Source organism: Polypterus senegalus, chromosome 12 (assembly GCF_016835505.1).
Source record: "Polypterus senegalus isolate Bchr_013 chromosome 12, ASM1683550v1, whole genome shotgun sequence".
NCBI lineage: Eukaryota > Metazoa > Chordata > Cladistia > Polypteriformes > Polypteridae > Polypterus > Polypterus senegalus.
Window position 1 is genome coordinate 164,522,322 of NC_053165.1, and position 22,815 is coordinate 164,545,136.

Below are 22,815 nucleotides of genomic sequence, written 5' to 3' on the forward strand. Positions count from 1 at the left end.
ATAACTTGGGAGGGAGCTTCCATTCGGGAGAATACTGGCACTGCCCTTTAGTGGCACAGGTTACGCTAACGGACTCCCTCCTCGGTCACTGATGGAGGCCCAGTAATGATGACCTTGCATGGATTTCCTACAGAAGAGAAAGAATGAAACAAAAGTAAATCATCTGGTCATTTTCCCTATTATAACAGCCAGGAATTGCCTTAAGGTTTCACTTCACACCGCGAAGACTTCAAATGTTGATGCATGAATATTCTCAAAAATGCAACTTCCATCCATTTTCTATGCCTGCTTATCCAGAGCAGGGACACAGGAGCCTAACCAGAAAGCATCAGGCAGAAAGCAGGAACAATACCTGGGAGGTCAACAGTCCAGTGCAGGGTCAACAGACACCGAGGCCAGTTTAGCACCACCAGTCCACCTGACATACACGTCTTTGGACTGCGGTAGGGAACCAGAGCACCTGGAGGAAACCCACATGGACACGGGGAGGACACGCACTCCACACACAGAGAGGGAGCACCGGGTACATGAACTCTTTTTGTAAGGCTGCAGTGCTACCACTGAAACACTCAATAAGTGCAGCATGTCAGTGTTTATAAATTCAGGATCCACAGAGACGAGCCATCAATGAAATTTAAAAAGTTCAACGGCAAAACTCAGATCCTCACTTAAGCTGCCAGAATTCACATTGCAGAAACATCTTAAGAGCTTCCTTGCATACCTCCAAGTAGAGGTTAATTATTAGTCTTGCTGAAACCAGGCCTATAATATAAATACAGGTGGAATTGCATTGTAACGAAATTCATGGGATCGTCAAGAAATTTCATTATACTGAGATTTTGTTATAATGAATATCGTGAAAATATGTATACCTGTATTGTGACCGCCATCTGTAAGGGCAGCTCCGTAGCTGCTCTGCAGCGTCTGGTCAGCCGTAAACCAAGAGCAAAGTAATTGGTTGTCCTCTGCAGGATCAGGCTTACCACTTAACATGCTTTTCACACGATGTTTAGAACATTTAACATCGGGCTCAGACCTGCTCTTCCTCACACTCATCAGACCGCGTCTGCCATAGCGGCGATTCTGAGTGTTTGGCGTTCTTCTAATCTGAAGACGGGAGCTGAAACAGGATGATTGCCCATGCCGTAGCTCCCATCTTGAGTGTATGAGTTGTTGAAGTAACAGTTCTTATTTAAAATGAAGTCTTAAGACTGTACCTGCCTTCTCTGTACAGTAATAAAGTATTTTTCTTCCAGCGTAAACTGACGCCATTTCTCACTTTTTTTGTTCATCACATCGCTTTGAGAAGCACTATGATACTCGAAGTACAGTAACTACCAACACAGACGTTCAGTGGAGTACCGACTCAGAATTCATCTGTACCTGTATGACGTCTCACCTACCCTCTCGCCAAGACTCACTGAGACAGCCTGAGACCAGAAATTTGGCAACAGACTGACAAGAAAGAGACAACATGTATGTTGTAGGGTTCCCAAGATTCGGCTAAAGTGTAGGTGTGGCATTAAGTATTTTTTGCATCACATTGTTATCTTTGGTGGCCATTTTTGGTCGAATAAACATTTGTTCATACTGAAATTTACATTTCATAAAATGAAATTCGTTAAATATAATGTTGTATTAATGTTTGTTTCGGCCAACAAAAAATATTTATTATTCTAAAAATTTCATTACTTTGGTGTTCGCTATCATGAGATTTGGCCTGTATATATGTATATATATTTATATATATGTATATATATATATATATATATATATACACACACACCTGGAGACAACATTGAGTAAATTTTACTTAAAAGTGGGTGGGAAGGAAATATTGGATGACTCAATGAGTGTCACATTTCTAAGCCAATCCAACGCCTCATGAAGGTGGCACTCAAAGTAGGGGCGGTGTTCTCATTAACCTGGCTCACCAGACAGCAAGCTCCTGTCGATGACAGATGACATGTAGATGACACCGTCTACAGTCGAAAAATTAAAAAAAAATCCTTTATCTACTCTCTCCATATAAAATCCTAAGCCTAAAAGTTAAACGATTTTGTGCAGCGATTTTATGTGACGTTTTAATGTCACGTTTTAACTCAGATTTATTTTAAAACCTACATATATATGTTTGGTATCATTCTTTTCAGAATTTATTGAACTCTAATGTGATGCGCTTAGATTTTCAGATTGTTATTCTGTTTTTAAATTATAAACTAAAATATTAAAGTCGTGCATCGAGCATAGTGGACCTCAATTTAATGGAGATACTCCAATCGTCGTAGATAGTAGTAGATATTTTATTCTCATTTTATGATTTTTACTTTTTAAATAATAATTCATTTTTCTTCTACATATTTATAGAATTTTGTGATCTTGACTCCAATAAATAATAATTTTTCTTTTGTACATTTATAGATTTTACTAATATTCTGGCCACAACTGGGTTGGGCGCCAAAGGCGCCAGGGGGGCTTGTCCCCTAGTAGGCATATAAAAGTGTGTCGCGTGTACGTGGAGCACACTACGTGTTTTAAAAATAAGGCATTATAAGGAGCAGGATCTAATCAGAGAAGGGTCACGTAATAAGTACAAACAAATCAGAGGACGATTAGAGTCTCTGCGTGTTCGTCCATCCACACTGCGACGCTGAGGCTGCGTTCTCAGATGTATACGACTCTGGAGAGCATTTTCAAAAGTCTTCATTTTCAGGAGTTAAAAATGCTGGGTAAGTGAGGATGAAAGGTGGAAATGGAGACTAATGTAGCATTGTAGACAGGGCCTAAGTAAAGCTTGTCTGATATGTTGGCGTGACTGCTGCTTAGGCTTATAAACCTCCTCTATGGCACAGAACTGTGAGTGCGTGTGCGTTTCCTATTCCTCAGCTTCACTTCACATGGCCTAATGATGCTTTTCATGGACTTTCTGCACCAAATTGTCCTGCGCTACGGTCCTTGTCCTTGTTCAATGCCCGGTGTCCTACAGTCACTGTGTCATGACATCCAACTCTTATTAAAATACCCCACTAACGTCTCTTCACCAAAGGTAGCAAAGCCCAATAATGACCCTGATACCCATCGGCCTGTCTCACAAACAGCTCAAGCTCCTGAGGTTGCCCTTCCTTCATTCTTCTGGTGTAAATGTATTAGATTTCTGTTTTACTGGACTTACTGTCAAACTGTCTTATTATACTTGCTTAAGAAAAAAAAAACATCTTCAAAATACAAAAGAGTCAGAGAGGAAGCGAAAAGTCAAAGAGTAGGGCAAGGACAGTTCAAATGCCTTACATTGTGGACCAGCATAAACATGGAATGCAAAAACTGAGAAGCCACTTACCATGAACAGTGATGCTGACATTGGATTGACTTATCCACCATTCTCTTTCTGTTTTAAATCTAAATTTGTAGTTGCCCGTGTCATTCAGCTGCAGATCGTTGATCTTTAAGGTACAGTTGCCGTCTTTGTTGCCGAGGTACTCAGTTCGATTTCTGAACGCTGGGTCAATGAGGCTTGTTTCACTATCGTAAACTATCGTCCTTACAAATTCGCCAATGGCGCTATCATACTCTGGATTTTTTAACCAAATTGTTTTTTGAACAGGTTTTTGAATAAACTCACAAGGTATTATCACACAGGAGCTCTCATTGACATCCATTGTATAATTCTGAAACGTGACTCTATGTTTATTGGGCTGTATTGCATCTGAAAGAGAGAAGAAAGAAAAACAACTTTTAATCATAATTTGAAAAAAGAAATGTAAATGTGACATCCAGTTGAGTTTGGTTTCCTTGCAGTATCAGTTTTCCTCTTTGACGTTTTGGTGACTTGTGAAGTTCTCAACTCCATCCATCGTCTGAATCCCCTTCTGCCTTTATTGGCTCTAGCAGTGGGCAGTGTGGCCAAAATGCATGGCATGTTATAACAAAAATTACGGTCTGATGGTTTGGGCAAGTAGGTTGGGCGTGCAGTGGGTGTCAAAGAGAATGGGGATCAACACAACACAATACACAGAACAAGATTACAAGTAATACAATATAATAGTGCAATAGAAATGTTACAAGCATAGAGCAGAATTCAACAGCAGATGATATCCCATCATGCGATTTGGATTTGTTCAGTAACACTGTCAATATGTAAAGAAACCCTTAATGATTTTATTTTGCCCAGCAACACAACTAAAACTCTGAAACTGAATGAGAGTCTTTGTAGGATGGCACCTCACAGAGCTCAGCCTTAGAAGCACACGTGCTGTCACATTAACGCGTTTCTTTGCATTGTCCACACTTGTTGCACACGACATGTTTGGTAGATGGTGATGAATGTCCATGTGGTGTTCTTCTGACAGACGTGACAAGTCGGACGTCTTGTAATGAAGAAACGCCATCAGGACAGCAATCCACATCAGTGCCAGAACACTACGGGTGCTTTGTTAGGAAAACTCTGTTTGCCTTTGCAGTTTGGCCTTGGTGCTTCTTTTATGGTCTTCTTTTGTTTACCTCATGTTGAGCGCTGAATATTTTTCCAAAGAACTCGCAAAGCAATGGTTTCACACATAAATCAACATAAAGCATCTGTTGCTGCACGCTGTGGCTGTTGTCGGCGTCTGTTTGGCGTCTCTGGGAGCAGCGGCGGTGTGGGGTCAGTTTGATGTCCAGCAGGAATGTGAGGTGGGTTGGCTGCCTGGCTGTCTTCATCACAGCAGGTGGGCAGCGGTGGAAGTCGCAGTGCTATGCAATCAGGTTGGCACCTCTTTTCATCCTAAGTGGCCGTCCTCCCAGGCGAGCATTACTGTAGGAGCATCAGCTACACAAATGTGTTTAACACCACGATCACCTGGGGACCGATCAGCTGATACCGGTGACTCACTTTCATTTTCGATCTCCATGTCCTGATCACTTGCATCAAAAGTGGAGTCCGAGAAGTCAGAGTCTGGTTCAGCAATAATATGTAAAACATTGTCCATGAAGTATTTTGCTTTGCGAATTCACTTTGGTGACTCTCCAAAAGTCATAGAGGTTGTTTGCTCTTCACTACTCATGCACGTGCAGGGAATTGAGATCAAATCAACGAAGCTAAATTTCCTTCTAGTATCGAGAGTTGAACTTAAACAAAACAGCAAGTTTTGTCGCAATTTCCAGCTGCTTACTGTCCTCTAGTTGATATCTGCCCTAAAATAAATTTGTTCCACAAGCCAGAGGTTTATATGGGTTCTCTCCCTTGTGGAGCATCTAAGTTATGTTCTGGCACAGAATGGCTCCTTGGCTCTTTACATGGCTGTCTGAGGTGACTCGCTACCCTTTGAAGGACTGCTTGCCTTTTGGCACATTAATAGGAAACCTGTTATTTTTCCAGGATTTTTATAGGTGCCACTGCCCTCTATCTTTGAAGTTGCTCATTTGCATGATGGGATGCCAGCTCATTCTACGGGTGACTCATCCTGAGCTGATGTAATTTGTTAACGCCATTACAGTATTTTTGTGTATTTTGGGACTTATAAATGTGAATTTTGAACTTTTGAAATTTAAGTTTTTGGATCTGCATATGCCAAAGCCAGCGTGTTTAGTTTGGGGTTAGGCTGTTGAGGTTGTGGCCTATACTAGGGAGGCTAGAGTAGGCCCTGGCCAGGTTTTATGGGTCTTTTATCGCCTTCACACCTTTTTGCCAATTTGAGGGCAGACACATCATAACAAGTTGCAACTGGCATAGCACTGTATTGCTACTGTTAAAACAGCCCTAGCAGGAATTAGAAAAACTAGGAGATGGAGCCAAAAGATCAGAGTTTAAATGAGCATAATGTCTGTAACCAGAAAAATCGGAGACAATTCAGAATCAAAAGAACAACTGAAGAGAAATTCAAAATCCAAGAAGGATTAGCTTTTGGGTACATGCCACACATAAACACGACATTTGCTCACAACGTTGGATGATGCCAGGATATAACCATATGTGATCAATAATAGCGTGCTGCCTGTGAGGACCATGTGACCATTGGGCCATGCCATTAACCAATGAAAAGAGTCGCAGCCTGTTCGACCTTAGTGAAATGTGGAACTGAACAAAGTGTACAAGTTGGCAGCACCACAGTTTATTACATTGAAAAATATGCATTTTAATTCAGAACGAAACAAGTAGAAACTACTTATAGGAGCCATTTGTTAGCAATTTAAGTTCTATTACATGAATGCCTAAATATTCGTTCACAGTCTATGGGAGGTTCTTACAACCCACATAAGTTGAATTAAATTGCTATATTCTAACTATTTCTAGCCTCTCTGACTATAGAGTAGTCTCAATTAGCGTGAGGCATGGAGGGGCACACGGTTTTAAACTGTGCCTAATAGTATGAAATGCAACGTGCTCTATTGAACGTGCAGCGCCGTACGTTTAGAGCGTACAACCATTTTTTTCTTTATTCTTGTGTGGACTGTTTGCTATGAATTTTCATTAAATCTTTTATAATGAACATTTGGACTGAGAGATTTCTTTCGGCACTCGTTTGACCCGTGCTTGATCCTGCCTTACACTTCAGCAGCTACACTGCTAAACTTATGTGAAACCTTTCTTAAATAATTCACAGGTGTCAAAATCAGCACAAACATTGCCTTTCATATTCTTTGTAGTGCACAGTTGACTATTGGCTTGCATTCCGATGTTTTTGGTGAAAACATTCCTATAAACTTGTGTGTTTTTGACATGTAGTGTTGCCATTTGCCTCAGAGGGTCGCAGCCAGGGTGGCTGATGGAACGGTCCTTACAGATGACACTGCAGTTGTGACCCGCTGGGTTGGCTACTTTGAGCAGTTGTTCAAAGCTGATCCTCCAGCTAGGACGTTGGATATCTTTGGGTCCACGGTCCATGAGGCTGATCCTCCAATTAGCTGTGAACCCCCCAGTCTCACTGAGATGGCACAGGTGGTGAACCAGCTGAGGGTGGGAAAGGCAGCAGGGTTCTGTGGTGTCCGGGGTGAACTTCTCCTGGCTGGTGGTAAGGCTGTCCTCCTGGCATTGCAAGCAATCTTTGCTTCCATTTGGGATACTGGCATCATCCCAACTGACTGGAAAATGGGACTTGTCGTCCCTATTTGGAAAGGGAAGGGTGATCACCTGGATTGCAGCAACTACAGCGGGGTAACACTGCTCTTGGTGCCACGTAAGGTCCTTGCTAGGGTCGTCCTCAATAGGATCCGTGATCACTTGCTCACCTACCAGCGACCGGAGCAGTCTGGTTTTATGTCTAAGAAGTTGACCATCGATCGTAACCTGGCACTGAGGGTCTCATGAAGTGTAAACGCGAATATCGGCAGAGTGCCTTTGCAGCCCTTTGTCGATTTTCAGAAAGTGTTTGACTCAGTTGATCGAGCTGCTCTGTGGGATATCCTGAGGGTTCGCGGGATCCCCTCGAGGTTGCTGGATATCATGGCCGGCCTGTACACTCGTACTGTGAGTGCTGTGCAGAGTGGAGGCAGGACCTCTGTGTTTTTCCCAGTTGATTCTGGGGTTCGTCAGGGGTGTGTTCTGCTCCTACTCTGCTTGTATGGACTGGTTGTTGGGCATCTGTTGGTGAAGAGAGAGTCACTGATCTTGACTTTGCTGACGATGCTATGATCTTCGCGGAGTCAATAAGGCTCTGATCGGGGCACTCGAGAGACTGAGTGAGGAGTCTGAGTGTCTGGGCTTGTGAGTGTCCTGATAAAACCAAAGAGCCAGGCCTTTAATGACCTCTTGGACACGGCCATCAGCAGTGTGTCTGTTTGCGGAGAGAGTGTAGACCTCATTGAGAGGTTTACTGACTTCGGCAGTGACATTCATGTCTCTGGTGACTCTTCCTATGAAGTCAGTAGACGGATTGGGAGAGCATGGGGTGTCATGAGGTCGCTGGAAAGGTGTGTGGAGCTCCCGATGTCTATGCAAAAGGACGAAGGTCCAAGTCTTTAGAGTCCTGGTGCTTCCTGTCTTGCTATATGGTTGCGAGACATGGACACTATCCAGTGACCTGAGATGAAGACAGGACTCCTGCATGTGTGCCTCTTCAGAGAATCCTTGGGTCCCACTGGTTTGACTTTGTGTTGCTCACGGAGCCCCAAATGAGGCACATGACCTGCATAGTGAAGGGAGCGTCAGTTACGGCACTACGGCCATGTGGCACGTTTCCCAAAGGGTGATCCGGCTCATAAGATCCTCATTGCTGGGGACCTGATTGGCTGGACCAGACCAAGGGGTCGCCCACGTAACACCTGGCCGCGGCAGATAGAGGGTCATTTCTGGATGGTGGGACTGGACCGCGTGTCTGCCTGGGGGGTTGCAAACTGGGATCCCAAGTTGTTTTGTCGTGTAGTGGGTGCGGCAATGTGCTGTACCAGTGCAGGCTCCCCGACTTGACTTGACTTGACTTGTTGCCATCTGTGCTGTTCGTTTCCACAGTTAGCACTTTATCAGTGTGCCTGATGGGTGTTTCTTCTCCGTCGTCCGATCCTGTATTTAATGTACGGTGTTGTGTTCACTGCATGTCGCTGACATTTCTCTAAATTTTATACAAGTGTCACTGGTCTCTTGGAGACGTGCAAGTCAGAATTTCACTGTACAGTGGACACGTGACATGAAGCTTGAATTTGAACTGGATTCCACTCTAAGGCCCGGGCATGTGATTATGTTTAGCACAGGAAACGACCATCAGATAAGACTTAACCCAGAGTTTCAAATCTGAAGAAGGCTGATAAGTCTCTGTTATTCCAAGGTGCCCTGCTCAACTCCTGTCCACTTTTGACTGCCACCAATGGTAGACAGGCCCCCATTACCCACTGTGAAAATATCATTTTGTATTCTTGCGAATGCTTTTCATCTTTAAAGGTGAGTTGAAATGCTCCTTTGTTGTAAAAAAAAAAAAAATTGCTGCAATCGGGAATCTTCTGTACCACTAAGCCACCAAAGCCAAACTGACCAATCAGACCACAGCCAAAATGACCAATCACATTGCTCGGATGGACCAGACACACACACACACACACACACACACACACGCACACGCACCCAGACAGTAGTGTTTTATTATACAGTAAATTCTTGCCACATTATACAAGAGCTTTAAATAATCTAAAGGAACACAGAGCGATAAAACAAGGTGGCATTTACTACACAGAAAAGGGGGCATCAAAGGATAAGTAGGAATGTCAACAACAGCAGACATTATTGGGCTGACTCAGAGCGGATCAAAAGATGAAAAGTAATGCGAGACCAAGTCGAAATAAGAACCAAACGTCAAGCCTATCGGACATTAAGGTTAAATCGCTACCCAAAATTTGAGTTAAAGAGTGGAGTTTGGAAAGTTAATTATTACCAAAAGAATCGAACCCTGACACGGTGATGATCCGTAAACTCGGGTGAGAACATGGCTGCCAGTTCTGATTTTTAAACCTACAAAACCCACTAAAGATGTATCACTCGGGAGAATCACTAAAGATGAATAGCAAACTCTGATCAGTTGTCACCGATGCTCCTTCTTTATCTTATTTTTAATTGCTAAATTATTTAACCGTCCAACAACACATCATGAGTCCCAGTGCTAGCCGGCGCACTTTCTTATTATACCGATGAGGCTATTAAACCACAGAAAATTAACAGAAACGAAATAAAATGAAAACACAATTTCAAGGCAAAAATTAAATGAGTGCTCCTTACCCGAAATCATTAATAATGATATTAAGAAAAGCATGTTTTCTCGTCTCATCGTTTCTTCTTGTTCTGTCTTTGTTGCTCGTATCGGTTACAGCCCTAAAGACCTGAAATGAAAGTTCACTGATCACACAGAATTGTCTCACCATGGCTGTCGATTTACAACATGGAAAATAACAAAAAAAAGTCTATTACTAAAACAAAAAAAGAAATGTGTTTAGAAAGACGACCTTATTCATGTATTCCAAATTCATTTTCCGACCTGCCAGATCCAGTTTAGGATCAGAAGGGGTCAGAGTCCACCCTGATAATACTGGAGGCATCCTCAGATGGGATTCCGGCCCAGTCACACTCAAACAAGATCTACAAGGTACTATTTTTGCCCACAATGCCATCTTACAGCCCAAAACATCAATTTAAAGTAAATGCATTATACAGGAACAAGTACAGAAAAGAGCATTTTAAACAAACGTGTAAAAGTAGAGTGTCCATCCATCCAATTTCGTTAACAGGGTCTCAGGAGAAAACAGAGAACAGAAAAATGAACATTATCAGTTGAAGAGGAAGAGCGATACAGTGAAATAACCATAAACCTTTCATAAAATGTGTGCAGGGGTCCATGATGTATCCCATCTAAATCAGGCAAGGACCAACCTCACAGAGGATGCCAGTCTGTCGTGGGGCACAGGGGCACACTCACATACCAGCTGGGAAGGTTTGGGTTTCCCACTCAAGCTAAGAGTAGCCATTAGCCAGCAATTCACAATAAACTGAATTTCATGAAACCCGTGTTGTTTGTAAGCAGAAACATTCAAACCATTGACTCCATAATAAAAGTGTTTGGCTCCTATCTTAATAATCATAATAATAGTACTGATAATTTATATTTTATTCATATGACGACTTTCCCACACTTGTCTTGGTTCCTCTCTTTTCCTGCACTAAATCTGCATGAGTCTATCTGTCATTTGAATGTTTCTTCTGTCACATGTAGACATTTAGTGAGTGAACAGACGTGTTTTGTGGTCGTTCCAGTGGTCCAATGCCTGCTTTGCCAATAATGATGACAACCTTGGTGATCACAATCCTAAAGATCGGTCATACAAATAAACAGACCTCCATGGTGCTTGGAGTGCACACTCCTCATCTGCAGGAAACAGGCTTGAGCACTTGCTAAAAAGTGACAAAGGGTGGGCTTCCTGTGTAACGTATAACATGCAAGAAGGTGCTCTTTGGTGCTCTTTGTACAGAAAATATGCAACACTTTAAAAAAAAAAACCCACTGGTTTCCTTGGCAGCAGTGAACGACAGCCTCAGAATGCCATTGGTTTTACTGGTGTGCTGTGGTCAATGCAAACTACTCAGAAAAACATTTTTAGCTTCAATTTAGCAAAACCACATGTGAAATGAAACTGCTCCGGTTCACTCATCACTACTGAACAAACACATCTTAGTGAGGTGAGCTGGAGCACCCATAGGAGTCGCCCACATCCTTACAGGAAGAATGTGTTAACTTCACACTGACGGACATTTGGTTGGGGTACCAAAAAATACTCACGGCGATACAGCCAGTGCAAAACCTGTGAACCTACAGTAGCTAAAGATCAATGAAATCAAAAGTACATTCAACAAAAAAATGTGGCAGTGGTTAGGTGCTGCTCAGCATCAGCAAGACCAAGGAACTGGTTACTGACTTTGGCCACCTGAGCATTATTTAGAGTGAATGTGGAGGTGCTACAAGAACTTGGGGGTCCACATCAACAACGTCTTGTAACACAGAGGAACAAGAGAAGAAAAGGCAGAGCAGACGCTATCTGCTTAGGAACATCCCTGACATGTTCTGTTCTGTGACTCGGTGACAGCCAGCGTGATGTGCTGGGCTGATCACATCACGAAAGGAGAGGCCCACCAAATGAAGAAACTCTTTAAAAAGGCAGGTTGAGTTAGGGGTGGGGTGGGGGGTCTCTGGACCCGATGGAAGCAGAAGTGGAGGAGAGAATGAAGACAAAACTGATGGCCATTATGAACAAAGGCTAAATTTCATCTATCTCTATCTATCTATCTATCTATCTATCTATCTATCTATCTATCTATCTATCTATCTATCTATCTATCTATTATATAGTGCCTTTCTATCTATCTATCTATCTATCTATCTATCTATCTATCTATCTATCTATCTATCTATCTATCTATCTATCTATCTATCTATCTATCTATTATATAGTGCCTTTCATTCACTCTATCTATCTATCTATCTATCTATCTATCTATCTATCTATCTATCTATCTATCTATCTATTATATAGTGCCTTTCATTCACTCTATCTATCTATCTATCTATCTATCTATCTATCTATCTATCTATCTATCTATCTATCTATCTATCTATCTATCATATAGTGCCTTTCACATCTATCTATCTATCTATATGCCTGAAATAATGCCCTTTTTAGTGACACAATATGCCAATGTTTCTTTTCACAATAACAGAATAAATGTATATACTCAATGACTGTGTAAGCAGATTTTAAAGTAGCAGTTCAGAAGTAAACATTTTTTAATGTACTTTTATTATAAAGAATAAAACACACACAGTAATGCAGTGATACACTCCCTTGTGCCATACAGCAGTGCAACTATTGTGCAGCAAAAAAAGAAATGTAAGAAAAACGCCTTCAGACTAGAAGACAAACATGCAGGCTCCTTTTCCCTTTCCACATCACAGAGCTATTTGGCAAAAATAAAGAAATACATAAGCTGATGGCCTAACGCGATTCTTCACGTTTCATAAAGGTAGCAATGATTAAGTAAAGTCCTTAGCATACCCATCCATCCATCCATCCATTATCCAACCCGCTATATCCTAACTACTGGGTCACCGGGGTCTACTGGAGCCAATCCCAGCCAACACAGGGCGCAAGGCAGGAAACAAACCCCGGGCAGGGTGCCAGCCCACCACAGCCTTAGCATACCTTTAGAAGAATTCTTGTCAAATTCTAGAAAATTCTTCCAATGTTCCCAGGGGAGAATGTCATTATGTCTGATTTGAGACCATGTCAGACCTCACTGAGCTAAGAGAGGTGGATTTGGATTTTGACAGTTAAGCAAGATGAGCCTTTGGTGGGACTAAGGTAGATCTAGGAGAAGTGAACCTGTTTCTGTGGGTCTATCAAACAATACAAAGAGGGAAGCTTCATAAAAACTGGGCATTCCCTGTCTTGGGGAAATGCACCAGCATGAAGTGCCAGCACTCTGCCCTCACATGTTAAGCATTCATCGCTGCTGACGCTCCTGCAGGGCACTCAACTGCAAGACAAGTCGTTAGAAGACCTTAAGAAAAAATGAACTGGTATGGCTGAGATGGGGATGGCAGCTCAGTAGTTGTGTTAACGTTGCCATGTTGTCCATTTTCTATAACATTTTACAAATGTCAGAAGAGCCTGTTATTCTTTATTTTGAGAAACATGAAACATGTTCCTTAAAATCTTCCATTCGTTTCATGAATTTGCTTTTGCTGTCATGGGGTCTTATGAGCTGAAGGCTCAGAATTCGATGTAAGGCAAGAAGCAGTCATGGATGGAGCAGCTTTTGTATTATGGTGATGCACTCTCTCACACACCAAGTTAGTTTTTAAATATTAGAAGAACCACAACTCTCAGAGAAAACCCTCAGAAACATGGAAAGGGCCTGCAGGTGCACGCAGCAGCCAATCCAGTGAACTGCGACCTGGCATAATAAACGTGACGCGAGCCGCATGGCACAACGCCTAAGGCCAAGAGTGTGAGGATAGACGTACAGTTCAGTGTGTTTAGTTTGAGGGCAGTGCTTTCACTCGCTCAAAAATAAGAGCGTCGCTCTCCATTCTTGATACAAAGCTGAAGACTGTCCCGAAGCACACTGCCAGCACAGACTTACTGCTTGGCTTTTTCTGCTTTCATTTCCTGTTTCCTGTTAAAATCAAATCAAGCTGAGGAACGAAGAAGTGATAGTGGAGGTCAACACGAGAACTTGTGCAAAACTGAAGGGATTTTCTAACCCCCGTTACCCTGTGTCGTATGGTGATCTCTGATTGGCCAGCACTGACGCCAATCATACAGACTCAACAATGGCATTTGTAGGTAACAAGAGGCCCTTTGATTAGATTAGATTAGATTAGATTCACTTTATTGTCATTACACATGTATAAATACAGGGCAACGAGATTCAGTTTAGCATCTAATCAGAAGTGCAAGAGCAGAAGTACAATAAATATAATATGTGCATATTATGTACAGTTAAATACGATATTTACAGTTAAATACGATATGTACAGTTAAGAGCACAGTGAAGATGGGAATAGATATATAGATATACATAAATAGATATACCAATGTTCTAAATGCGGATGGCAAATATACATATTTTACAATATACATTTATGTACCTATACATGTATTTGTATGTACTATAATACTATAAGTACTATATATATATATATATATATATATATATATATATATATATATATACACATACAGATGTACAACATACAGGTGTGTTATGTATGTGCAGTAATAATATAAGTACTATTATATATACACAGATGTACAATATACAGAAAGAAACATTAAAGTAGAGCATAGAGTTTGAGGCCTTTAGATCTTTTAGCAATGAAAGTCTTTAAGTAACTAAAGGTGGGGGCCCTAAAGTGACCCCCGAGAGCACCTTAACTATCTGGGGCTGTGTGCACAGACAACCCCAATGTGAATTCACTCTACTTTAGCAGGCCAAAGCCACTGAGATTACTGAGAGTACGTCTGATCTGCTGCACCCCACTCCGCAAAGGCTGCACAGGAAGAAACGGACATCGACGGCTTTCAATTTAGATGGTTCAGGAGATGAAGTTAAAAAGCTAGCTGAGGTTGATACCCGGTATTAAGAACGTCAGTCTTTTAAGTCGAGCCCAAAACGTGACGCACAAATCTGAGACGGCGAGAGGGTCGGGAGCCGGGAAGTCAAGGACTGCTTATTGACTAACATGAGAGGCAAGTCAGGAAATGGACATGAATCAAAATCGAGAGCTCCGTCTTCTTCTATAATACGCTGCCGTGGCTGTCCGTTTGTCTGTCCGGGATTTTAAATCACCTGTCGCTCGCAAACCGTGTGACCGTGTGACCTGAAATTTGGTGCACAGATACTACGTGACCTCTGCTATCCACTTTCAGGGTGATGATTTTTATTCCTCTTTTTATTTTTATTTTATTTTATTGTAGAATCAACTCTCGGCTGATACCAGCAGGGCAGCCGTGTGGCACATGCGTACGGTGCCATTCTCAGCCCTACCACCTTCGCCATCACTTCCTCTACCTCTTCATATCTTAAATCATTCTTCAGGCTGATTGAACACTTAAGTGCCAGCTAAAGTGAAAAATTAAGATAAACATACTAACTAATTGTAACACAAACCTGACTTAATCAGTTTTAATGTGAAAAGATGCCAACATAAGAAGAGAAGAAGTGGGCCGCTAGGGTGGAGAAAAGAAGAGCTGCTCAGGAAGCAGCAAGCAAATCAACCTCGGAGCAATCGAATGGTAAACGTACAGAGAAAGAGGAGGAAAACTACAAGTCAAGTGTATTCACTGCACGTGATCGAGTAGTCCGCCATTACTGGGTAAGAAAATAAGTTCTTTGAAGTAGTGTGAATCCTCGGACAGTCCTGACCTGAGATAAGTTGATGTGGTTAAGGCACACTAAGGTAAAATAATGTAAAATAAAGCAGGGTTAGGTGCACTGAGGTGAAGGAAAATCACATAAATGAATGCAAGTTTAAGATAACAAAGACATTTATTCACATAACACACGGGTGAACTTCTCTTCTCTAGCTGAATACCATTTATGTTGTGACTAAACACTTTGGGCATCAAGCCACTCAAAAATAACTTCAGGCAGAGCAACTTCTTGAAAAACAAAAGTTGCAATAAAGACAAAGTCCAGATGGTTATGTTAAAGCCACCTGGGACCGCAGGGTTTATTTTCAGGGTGTGTGGGCCGTAGTTCCCTTATTCAAAATTCATGACGAGTTGTATGCGATGCTGAGCAGGATGCACAGAGAATCAAAACAATCGTGAGAGCCTACTGTGACAAGAGATATGGTGGGCACGCTCGGTCGTAGCCGAGTATTTATTATTCTTAAGGTCCTGAGGGAAACTTTTACCCGAACCTGCTTGAAAAAACAAGCTGCTGTGCTCTGAACTGAAACGTCTTGCTGGCACAAACTCTCCCTTTTTTGTTTTTTATTACCCCCAGTTTAGATTGGCTGGCTTCTTGATCTTCACATTAATTATGTAACTGGTGATCTTCACAGCACATGCCATCTCATTTTTCAGGAACAGAAAGACGGAAAAATGAAATATTCACTTCAAAAATGGCAAAAAAACAGGTCTATCAGTTAAGGTCTGATATTAGTATGTGGTTTTATATAAAAGTTGAACTGTTTCTTAACAAACTACTCTGTATTTGTACAATAAACCACTTCACTTAATCTGAAAGTAGAAATGGGTTCTGTGCGATCAAAAAGGGCAAAGAAGCCTGGGTGAGGCCACCCTGTTGCCAGTTCATCTCCCACTGGGGCGCTTTAGCTAATCAGTTGGTGCTGCAGTTGTAGGAATTGTTCAGGTCCATAATCCTAATAGAAGAGGGTCATTGTTGTGCGCTGTGGCAATGAGAAAACAACGCCAGAGAGATGGGAGGTCAAAATAACGAAGCCAACGAAGTCAGCACCCAGCGATCAAAGTCTAAATGTGAATCGAAATCACAGCCGAGAGTAACGGGAGGAGACTTTAAAAAGAAAATCAGGATCTTAAGATGAACACATTGTTACACACGTGTGAGTAGGAGACAAATAAAGGGCCTGAATAATAGTAATTCCACGTCCGACCAGGGGGTGGCGGGGTGCACTAACTGTCTTTCTCGATCCCTTGCAGACCATTCTCGGGAAATCCCGCAGGGTTTTGGCGCCTCTGATGATGACACTTCCGGTTCTGGCACCTTCGATGATGTCACTTCCAGTCCCACATCTGATGACATCACTTCCGGTCCCACATCTGATGACGTCAATCCCGGTCCCGCCTCTGATGACGTCATTTCCTGCACTGGCCTTTAAAGCGGCCATCTTGTCTCTATACTGGCAGTTCAGTTTTGGACTCCGATCTGGAGAGATCTGTGTGCTAAATCCTAACCATTTGCAGCCAGGACATAATATACGGGTGGCTGCCTCAAACCTTCTTGATGTCTCATAGTGATTTTTGTGACAACGTACAGATGTAAAAATTGGTTTGTCTTTTGATATCTGCAGACTTGGACAAAGAAGTGACCCGATAGAGCGAATTTTATACTGCATGACCCCGATCACTTCGGTGATAACCTCTAATAATGTGAACAGCGATGCCTAGAGAAAAATACTCTCTACTGTGATCAAAATGGCATCATAGAAGAAGACAAAAAAACACTTTAAATCAAAGTGCAAAACCACCTCCAAAACACAGTAATAACTCTGACTGCCATTGTGGAAAAGAAAAATGACAAAACTATTAAGCAGTGAAACGGGCAGGTCACGGGCGAGCTTCACCGACTTGAGACACGAAGAAGGGTGCGGGTGAAACGCAGTCGATAACTGGCCGTATCTCTTTTTCTTTAGAATGGAGGAGGAAAACGCAGGCAAACCATGAGATCACCTCCACTGCGGCCCTTCTGGTTCGGCTCCTGCTTAAGAAGAGCATCAACCAGAAATCTGCATCTAGTGTGGACGCTGCTTCTGATGCAGACGGACCTTCCAATTAAAGACGCTTTCTAACAGAAGCACGTTAAGCGGACCATCGATCCTTCCATTGTTTCATCTTTGCAAGGAAACCTTTAAATGGGGTTACCAAACTGGCACCCCAGGTCTTTATATGTGTTATTCCTCTCAAATTACAATATTTTATTTTAAAAATACATGAAGAATGTTATATACACTATAGCAGTCTAATAGTCTAGAACTGTAGGCAAAGTGTAAAACACAAGGGCTCCTGGGGACTCTGGTACCCCGTAATAAACTCAGCAGATCCCTTGAAAAACCTAAAAATCTAAACTGAGGGGGGTCCCTAAAAAGAATGAAGATTGTTCTAGTGTTCTAAAATATGAAGTTTGTGAGAGAATATTGTCACGTCTGCAGATTGGCTTTGAGAAAGGCAAGTTGTTCAGGTGCCACAGACTACCAGAAGGAGCACAGCTACCTGAAAAAGTGGGCACAAAATCAGCACTGCAGAGCATGGATGTTGGGTGCTGACAGCGCTTATCTCTGAGCCCTCTGACGCTAAATTCATTGGCCAGGATGTGTCACCGTCAGTGAGCCTAGGGTCTTGGAATGGGTTCAAGGGTCACAGAAGGTGAGCGGTGTGAAGCAAAGTCAGTGGTGTGAATGTGCTGACAATGGCAGAGGCAGCATGGAATGAGCTCAGAAAGATCAGGGAGGCTCTTGTGATAACCAACAAAATTGGCAACATTGGCGTGTGTAAATATCACAAAAGCCAGACCAGGACTGCACAAAATCTGCCCCAGGAACAGGCCTGAGTCTGGCCTCAGACTCGAAAGGCAGGCTTCAAGGCCTACACACGTCCAAAGTGCGGCTCAGTGTTAACCGTTCAAATAATACAGAAAAATGACCTTCAAGTGAGAGAATAATCATAAACCTCTGTCTCGAGAAGACAAAGGAACAGGAAGAGTCTTTATAAATAAAGAATGTAGAGAATTTGTAACAAACAAATGGACAAGAGAATGGCAAGGAAAGTGAAAAAGATTAGGCTGTGCCAAAGCTGCTGGATATGAAACAAACTAATGAAAGAAATGTATGAGCGATGTGGGTAGGTGGCCTCGCGGAGACGCCTCACACTTGGAGTGGACGCCGTGTAGATCTGCACACTTCCTTAATGGGTCGAAAGCTGGTGAAGATACATCGAAACAACAACACTGCTACAAGTTTTACTGTAAATTTATATCGCACGTTCAAGATAATATGTTATACGTATAACTGTTATAGAAAATCTCACCCTGCACTTCAAGGCTTCCATACAAATAAATAAAGAGACCAGGTCTACAAAGTCAATACGTACATCCTTAATGTTCAACACATTAGCATCCATATGTTCTGCATATTTAGAATTATATATATATATATAATCAAATACTAACTTCTGCTGTGGGCTGGCACCCTGCCTGGGGTTTGTTTCCTGCCTTGCGCCCTGTGTTGGCTGGGATTGGCTCCTGCAGACCCCGTGACCCTGTAGTTAGGATATAGCAGGTTGGATAATGGATGGATGGAAATACTAACTTTATATATTGTGTATACCAGTGGGTCCCAAACTCGGTCCTGGGGACCCCCTGTGGCTGCAGGTTTTTGTTCCACCCAGATGCCCAATCGGTGACAATAATCGATAACAACTGATCTCATTGAATTTGCTGGTCTTTTTCACTCTTCTCTTATTCTGCATTCAGAAAAACACCACAGTGTGGATTTTCCATTTATAAGACATTTACAAATACCTCTGTTTTTTTCTAAAGCTATAAATGCTTAACTCTCTTTTGTTGTTTTGCTATTATTTTCCCCTTTTCCTGTGTAGTTTGCTCCCTTCATTTGTCCCTAATTGTGACAATTAACAAATGGCATGGCAGACACCTGGGATGATGAAAGCAGCAATGACTTCAGTGTCAGACCTGCTAATCAGTAAAATAATTAATGAAATAACCAGGACACTTTGAAAAGCAGAATGAAAATCAGGTTGAAAATACTGTTTACGACTTATAAAAAAATACATTTTTCCAATATAACTGCTTATTACATTTTAATAAAAATCTACCTGACTTAGTTTTGTAATTTCTACTTTGACTCCAAAACAGAGAAACTGGGTAATAATAAAGACTCACTAAATTAGGCAAAGAGTCCAATGAAGAACAGAAGTTGGTTGGAACAAAAACCTGCAGCCACAGGGGGACCCCAGGACCGAGTTTGGGACCCACTGGTTTATACTGATGTTCACTTTATACATTCAGACACTGATGATATACTGTACATAAAACTTACTTTATATGTGCTTAAAGCAGTGGCTCTCAACCTGTGGGGCGGACCCCCCTAGGGGGACACGAAGTAACAAAAAGGGGAGCACAAAGTTGTGAAAAAAAGAAAACAAGAATCAAAAATATGAAAAAAAAGTCTGTTAAAACCAAAACAAATGAACTTAAACTACATTCTGATACTAGAACAATAAATATAGAGTTAGATAAATGTCGATAAAAGTTAAGTAGGTATAATAAAATATACATCTACAATTCAAATTTGACTTTACATATTTAGATGTTGACTTCATTTATCCTGAATTTGTCACTAGCCATTCAGACGCTGATGTTAGATATTCAAAACCTACAATATATAATCAGATGGTTCCTTCAAATATTCAAAAGTTTGACTTTATGTTTCTGATGATAACTTTAAATATTCAGACATTGAGCTTTATATATTCAGAAATTCAAAATTTGTATATTATATAAGAATGCAAGAACGATTTCACAAATAGGAGGCGACCATTCAGTCTCTTTGTCATTCGTTTGTTTAATTGATAACTAAGCTGTCCTAATATCTCATCTGGACCTTCTGAAAAGTTTCTACTTGAGCTCCATGACTCAGTAGTTTATATATATATATATATTTATATTTTCAGAATATGACTTTATATATTCAGATGATAACTTCATGTATTCAGAATTTAACTTTATATATTTAGAATTACTTCTTTAAATATTCAGATGGTGATTTTAGATATTCAGACTTCAAATTCATATTGTCAGAAATTCAATGCATTTTCTTGTTTATCATGCCATATACAGTATATATATATATATATAAATACAGGATATATGTGATTTTTCATGACCACATACAGTATATATTAAATTCAATAAATACAAGTACTGTGGTTACAATTGTTCAAATGATATGTAAAACAAATTTAAATAAGCCATCAAAAACACCTCCAAGCCTGCTGAAGGCAGAAAGGTAACGGAGTCTCAGTGATTCAGAGTGGCATTCACATATAAGTATGGTTAGCTAAATGTATAATGCAGGGTGGCCTGGTGGCACAGCAGTTAGCACTGCTGCTTCATAGAAACCCCAGTTCAATTGTCAGGCCAGTTGCTGTTTGCATGGAATCTGAAATGTCTCCAGTGGCTTTCTGCCAGTGCTGTCTCCCCCCCAACACACATCCTTTAGACTTGTCTGTTTTATTCATTTCTATTCTCAACTGTTCCAGTAATACTGCATATGAGTTGATGCACTTTGGTGGACTGGCATCCTTTCCAGGGTTTTTCCTGCCTTATGCTGGGCTCTGCCTGGATAGATTCCAGCTCAAAGAAACTGCACTACAGTAAGTGGATATGAAAAACCGGTGGATGAATTTATTTGTAATTACATTGAACAGCAACAAACATTGAAATGGAAATGCTTACACAGAAAATAGTTTAATTACTGTGGCTACAGTGCACATAAAATACCAATATCTACACAAAATGAAGCACATTAAAAAAATACAGTTTTACAAAGAAAAAATTTCATATACAATAATAAGGTGAAAAACATCTGATTATCTAACAAGTAAAACATTGGATTGTTTAGATTGAAAAGACTAAAAATTGTCCAGAATGAAATAAAACAGATGATTGGCTACAGAGTGCAGGGTAAAGGAATCACAAATTACAGCACCTGTCTGTCATATAGTGCCTTTCTATCTATCTATCTATCTATCTATCTATCTATCTATCTATCTATCTATCTATTATATAGTGCCTTTCACATCTATCTATCTATCTATCTATCTATCTATCTATCTATCTGTTATATATTGCCTTTCACATCTATCTATCTATCTATCTATCTATCTATCTATCTATCTATCTATCTATCTAAAGACTTTCGACTTTTTGACAGCACAAAAAGCAGGTTTATTTTTCCCAAAACTGTGATTTCATGCGCCCCGACTTTTCATGCCTTCCCTCCCCTTTCTTCAAGCCTGTCATGACCAGCTTCACTAATAATCTGAATGAACGAATGGTAACATGAACTAAATGTGGACGTACCTTGTTTCAGTTGTGAACGGCTGGGTCCATTCATCTCCATTGGCAGTCTCTGGGTTAGCGGCACCTGTAGGGTCCCTTCAGAGATTTGCATGAGCAGTGAACTGGACAAAGGTACGCTCGACTGCTGCTGCTGCTGCTGCTGCTGCTGCTGCTGTTTGTCAGGCTCATTCCAGATGTCTCGATGAACAGGAAGCCCTTTCATTTCCTCAAATTTCATGCAGTCCAAGGGTAGAGATGTACAGTAGCCATTCATCTCTCAAAGTCCTTCAAAGGTATGTGTGTCATGACAAGCAGCGATTCCTCTCCATGATATTTTTGTGTTTTTCTTTCGTGGCACTCGTTCTTTTTCTTAATTTGGGTAAAGAGATAAAACGTTTCCCCCTTGAGCATTTAGTCAGATCTCAGTTTGACAGACCACTCATTTAAATGTACAGTTTGTTCAAAAGCAGCCCCCAAGGACTCCAGCACTTGTCACGTTTTAGTGTTGGCATCAGAGGAGGGCCACTCATTAAAATGACGAGTGCGGTGGACACACAAACCTTTCAGAAGCTCGTTTTCTGATTTTTTTTTTGTTCACAGCTTACTATTTTTGAGTTTTTGAGTTGACAAGAAACTGAACAAACTGCATTAAAAACATAAACACAATTCACCAGTCGAAGTCGAGCCTCCTGTCAGCGCAGGTGCAGATCACTTCAGAGCTGCGCTGTTACAATGCGGTGAGGACGCCTGCCATTTTAATAGAAGCAGAAATGCAACTTGAGGTTTCATTACAGTGCCGACAAAAAAATGAAACCATCAATTGTACTCCTTTACTGTAGGTGTGCTTTACTGTATTTAATGCATATTCAGTTGAATGAATTTTAATTTATTAGCCTTTTTAATTTGACCATAGAACTGGCATGTGTGGCATGCTGATGAAGCTCCTCTCAGGCCGTCTGCTGTCTAAGTGGAGACTGAACGTTCATCCACTGTGGGCCTTTTCTCCAGGTGCAGTGGTTTTA

General features: G+C 41.3%; 1 protein-coding gene across 1 annotated transcript; it reads right to left on the minus strand.

Annotated features, from left to right (window-relative positions):
• Positions 1-24: 24 nt before the first annotated feature.
• Positions 25-21,976, minus strand: LOC120540135 (B-cell receptor CD22-like). The gene is made up of 4 exons (XM_039770635.1): positions 21,815-21,976; positions 9,677-9,777; positions 3,338-3,703; positions 25-127 (listed from the first exon to the last, which is right to left on the minus strand). Exons 2-4 carry the CDS (start codon positions 9,723-9,725, stop codon positions 66-68), a joined length of 477 nt encoding a protein of 158 aa, XP_039626569.1. The 5' UTR covers positions 9,726-9,777; positions 21,815-21,976; the 3' UTR covers positions 25-65.
• Between the last annotated feature and the right edge of the window lie 839 nt (positions 21,977-22,815).

What these genes read in the sequence shown, in the direction of transcription:
- LOC120540135 (XM_039770635.1), bottom strand. Translation starts at nt 9,725, where the DNA reads ATGAGACGAGAAAACATGCTTTTCTTAATATCATTATTAATGATTTCG. An exon ending in ATCATTATTAATGATTTCGG is followed by an intron (nt 3,704 to 9,676) that starts GTAAGGAGCACT and finishes TCTCTCTTTCAG; the next exon opens with ATGCAATACAGCCCAATAAA. An exon ending in TGTCAGCATCACTGTTCATG is followed by an intron (nt 128 to 3,337) that starts GTAAGTGGCTTC and finishes TCTCTTCTGTAG; the next exon opens with GAAATCCATGCAAGGTCATC.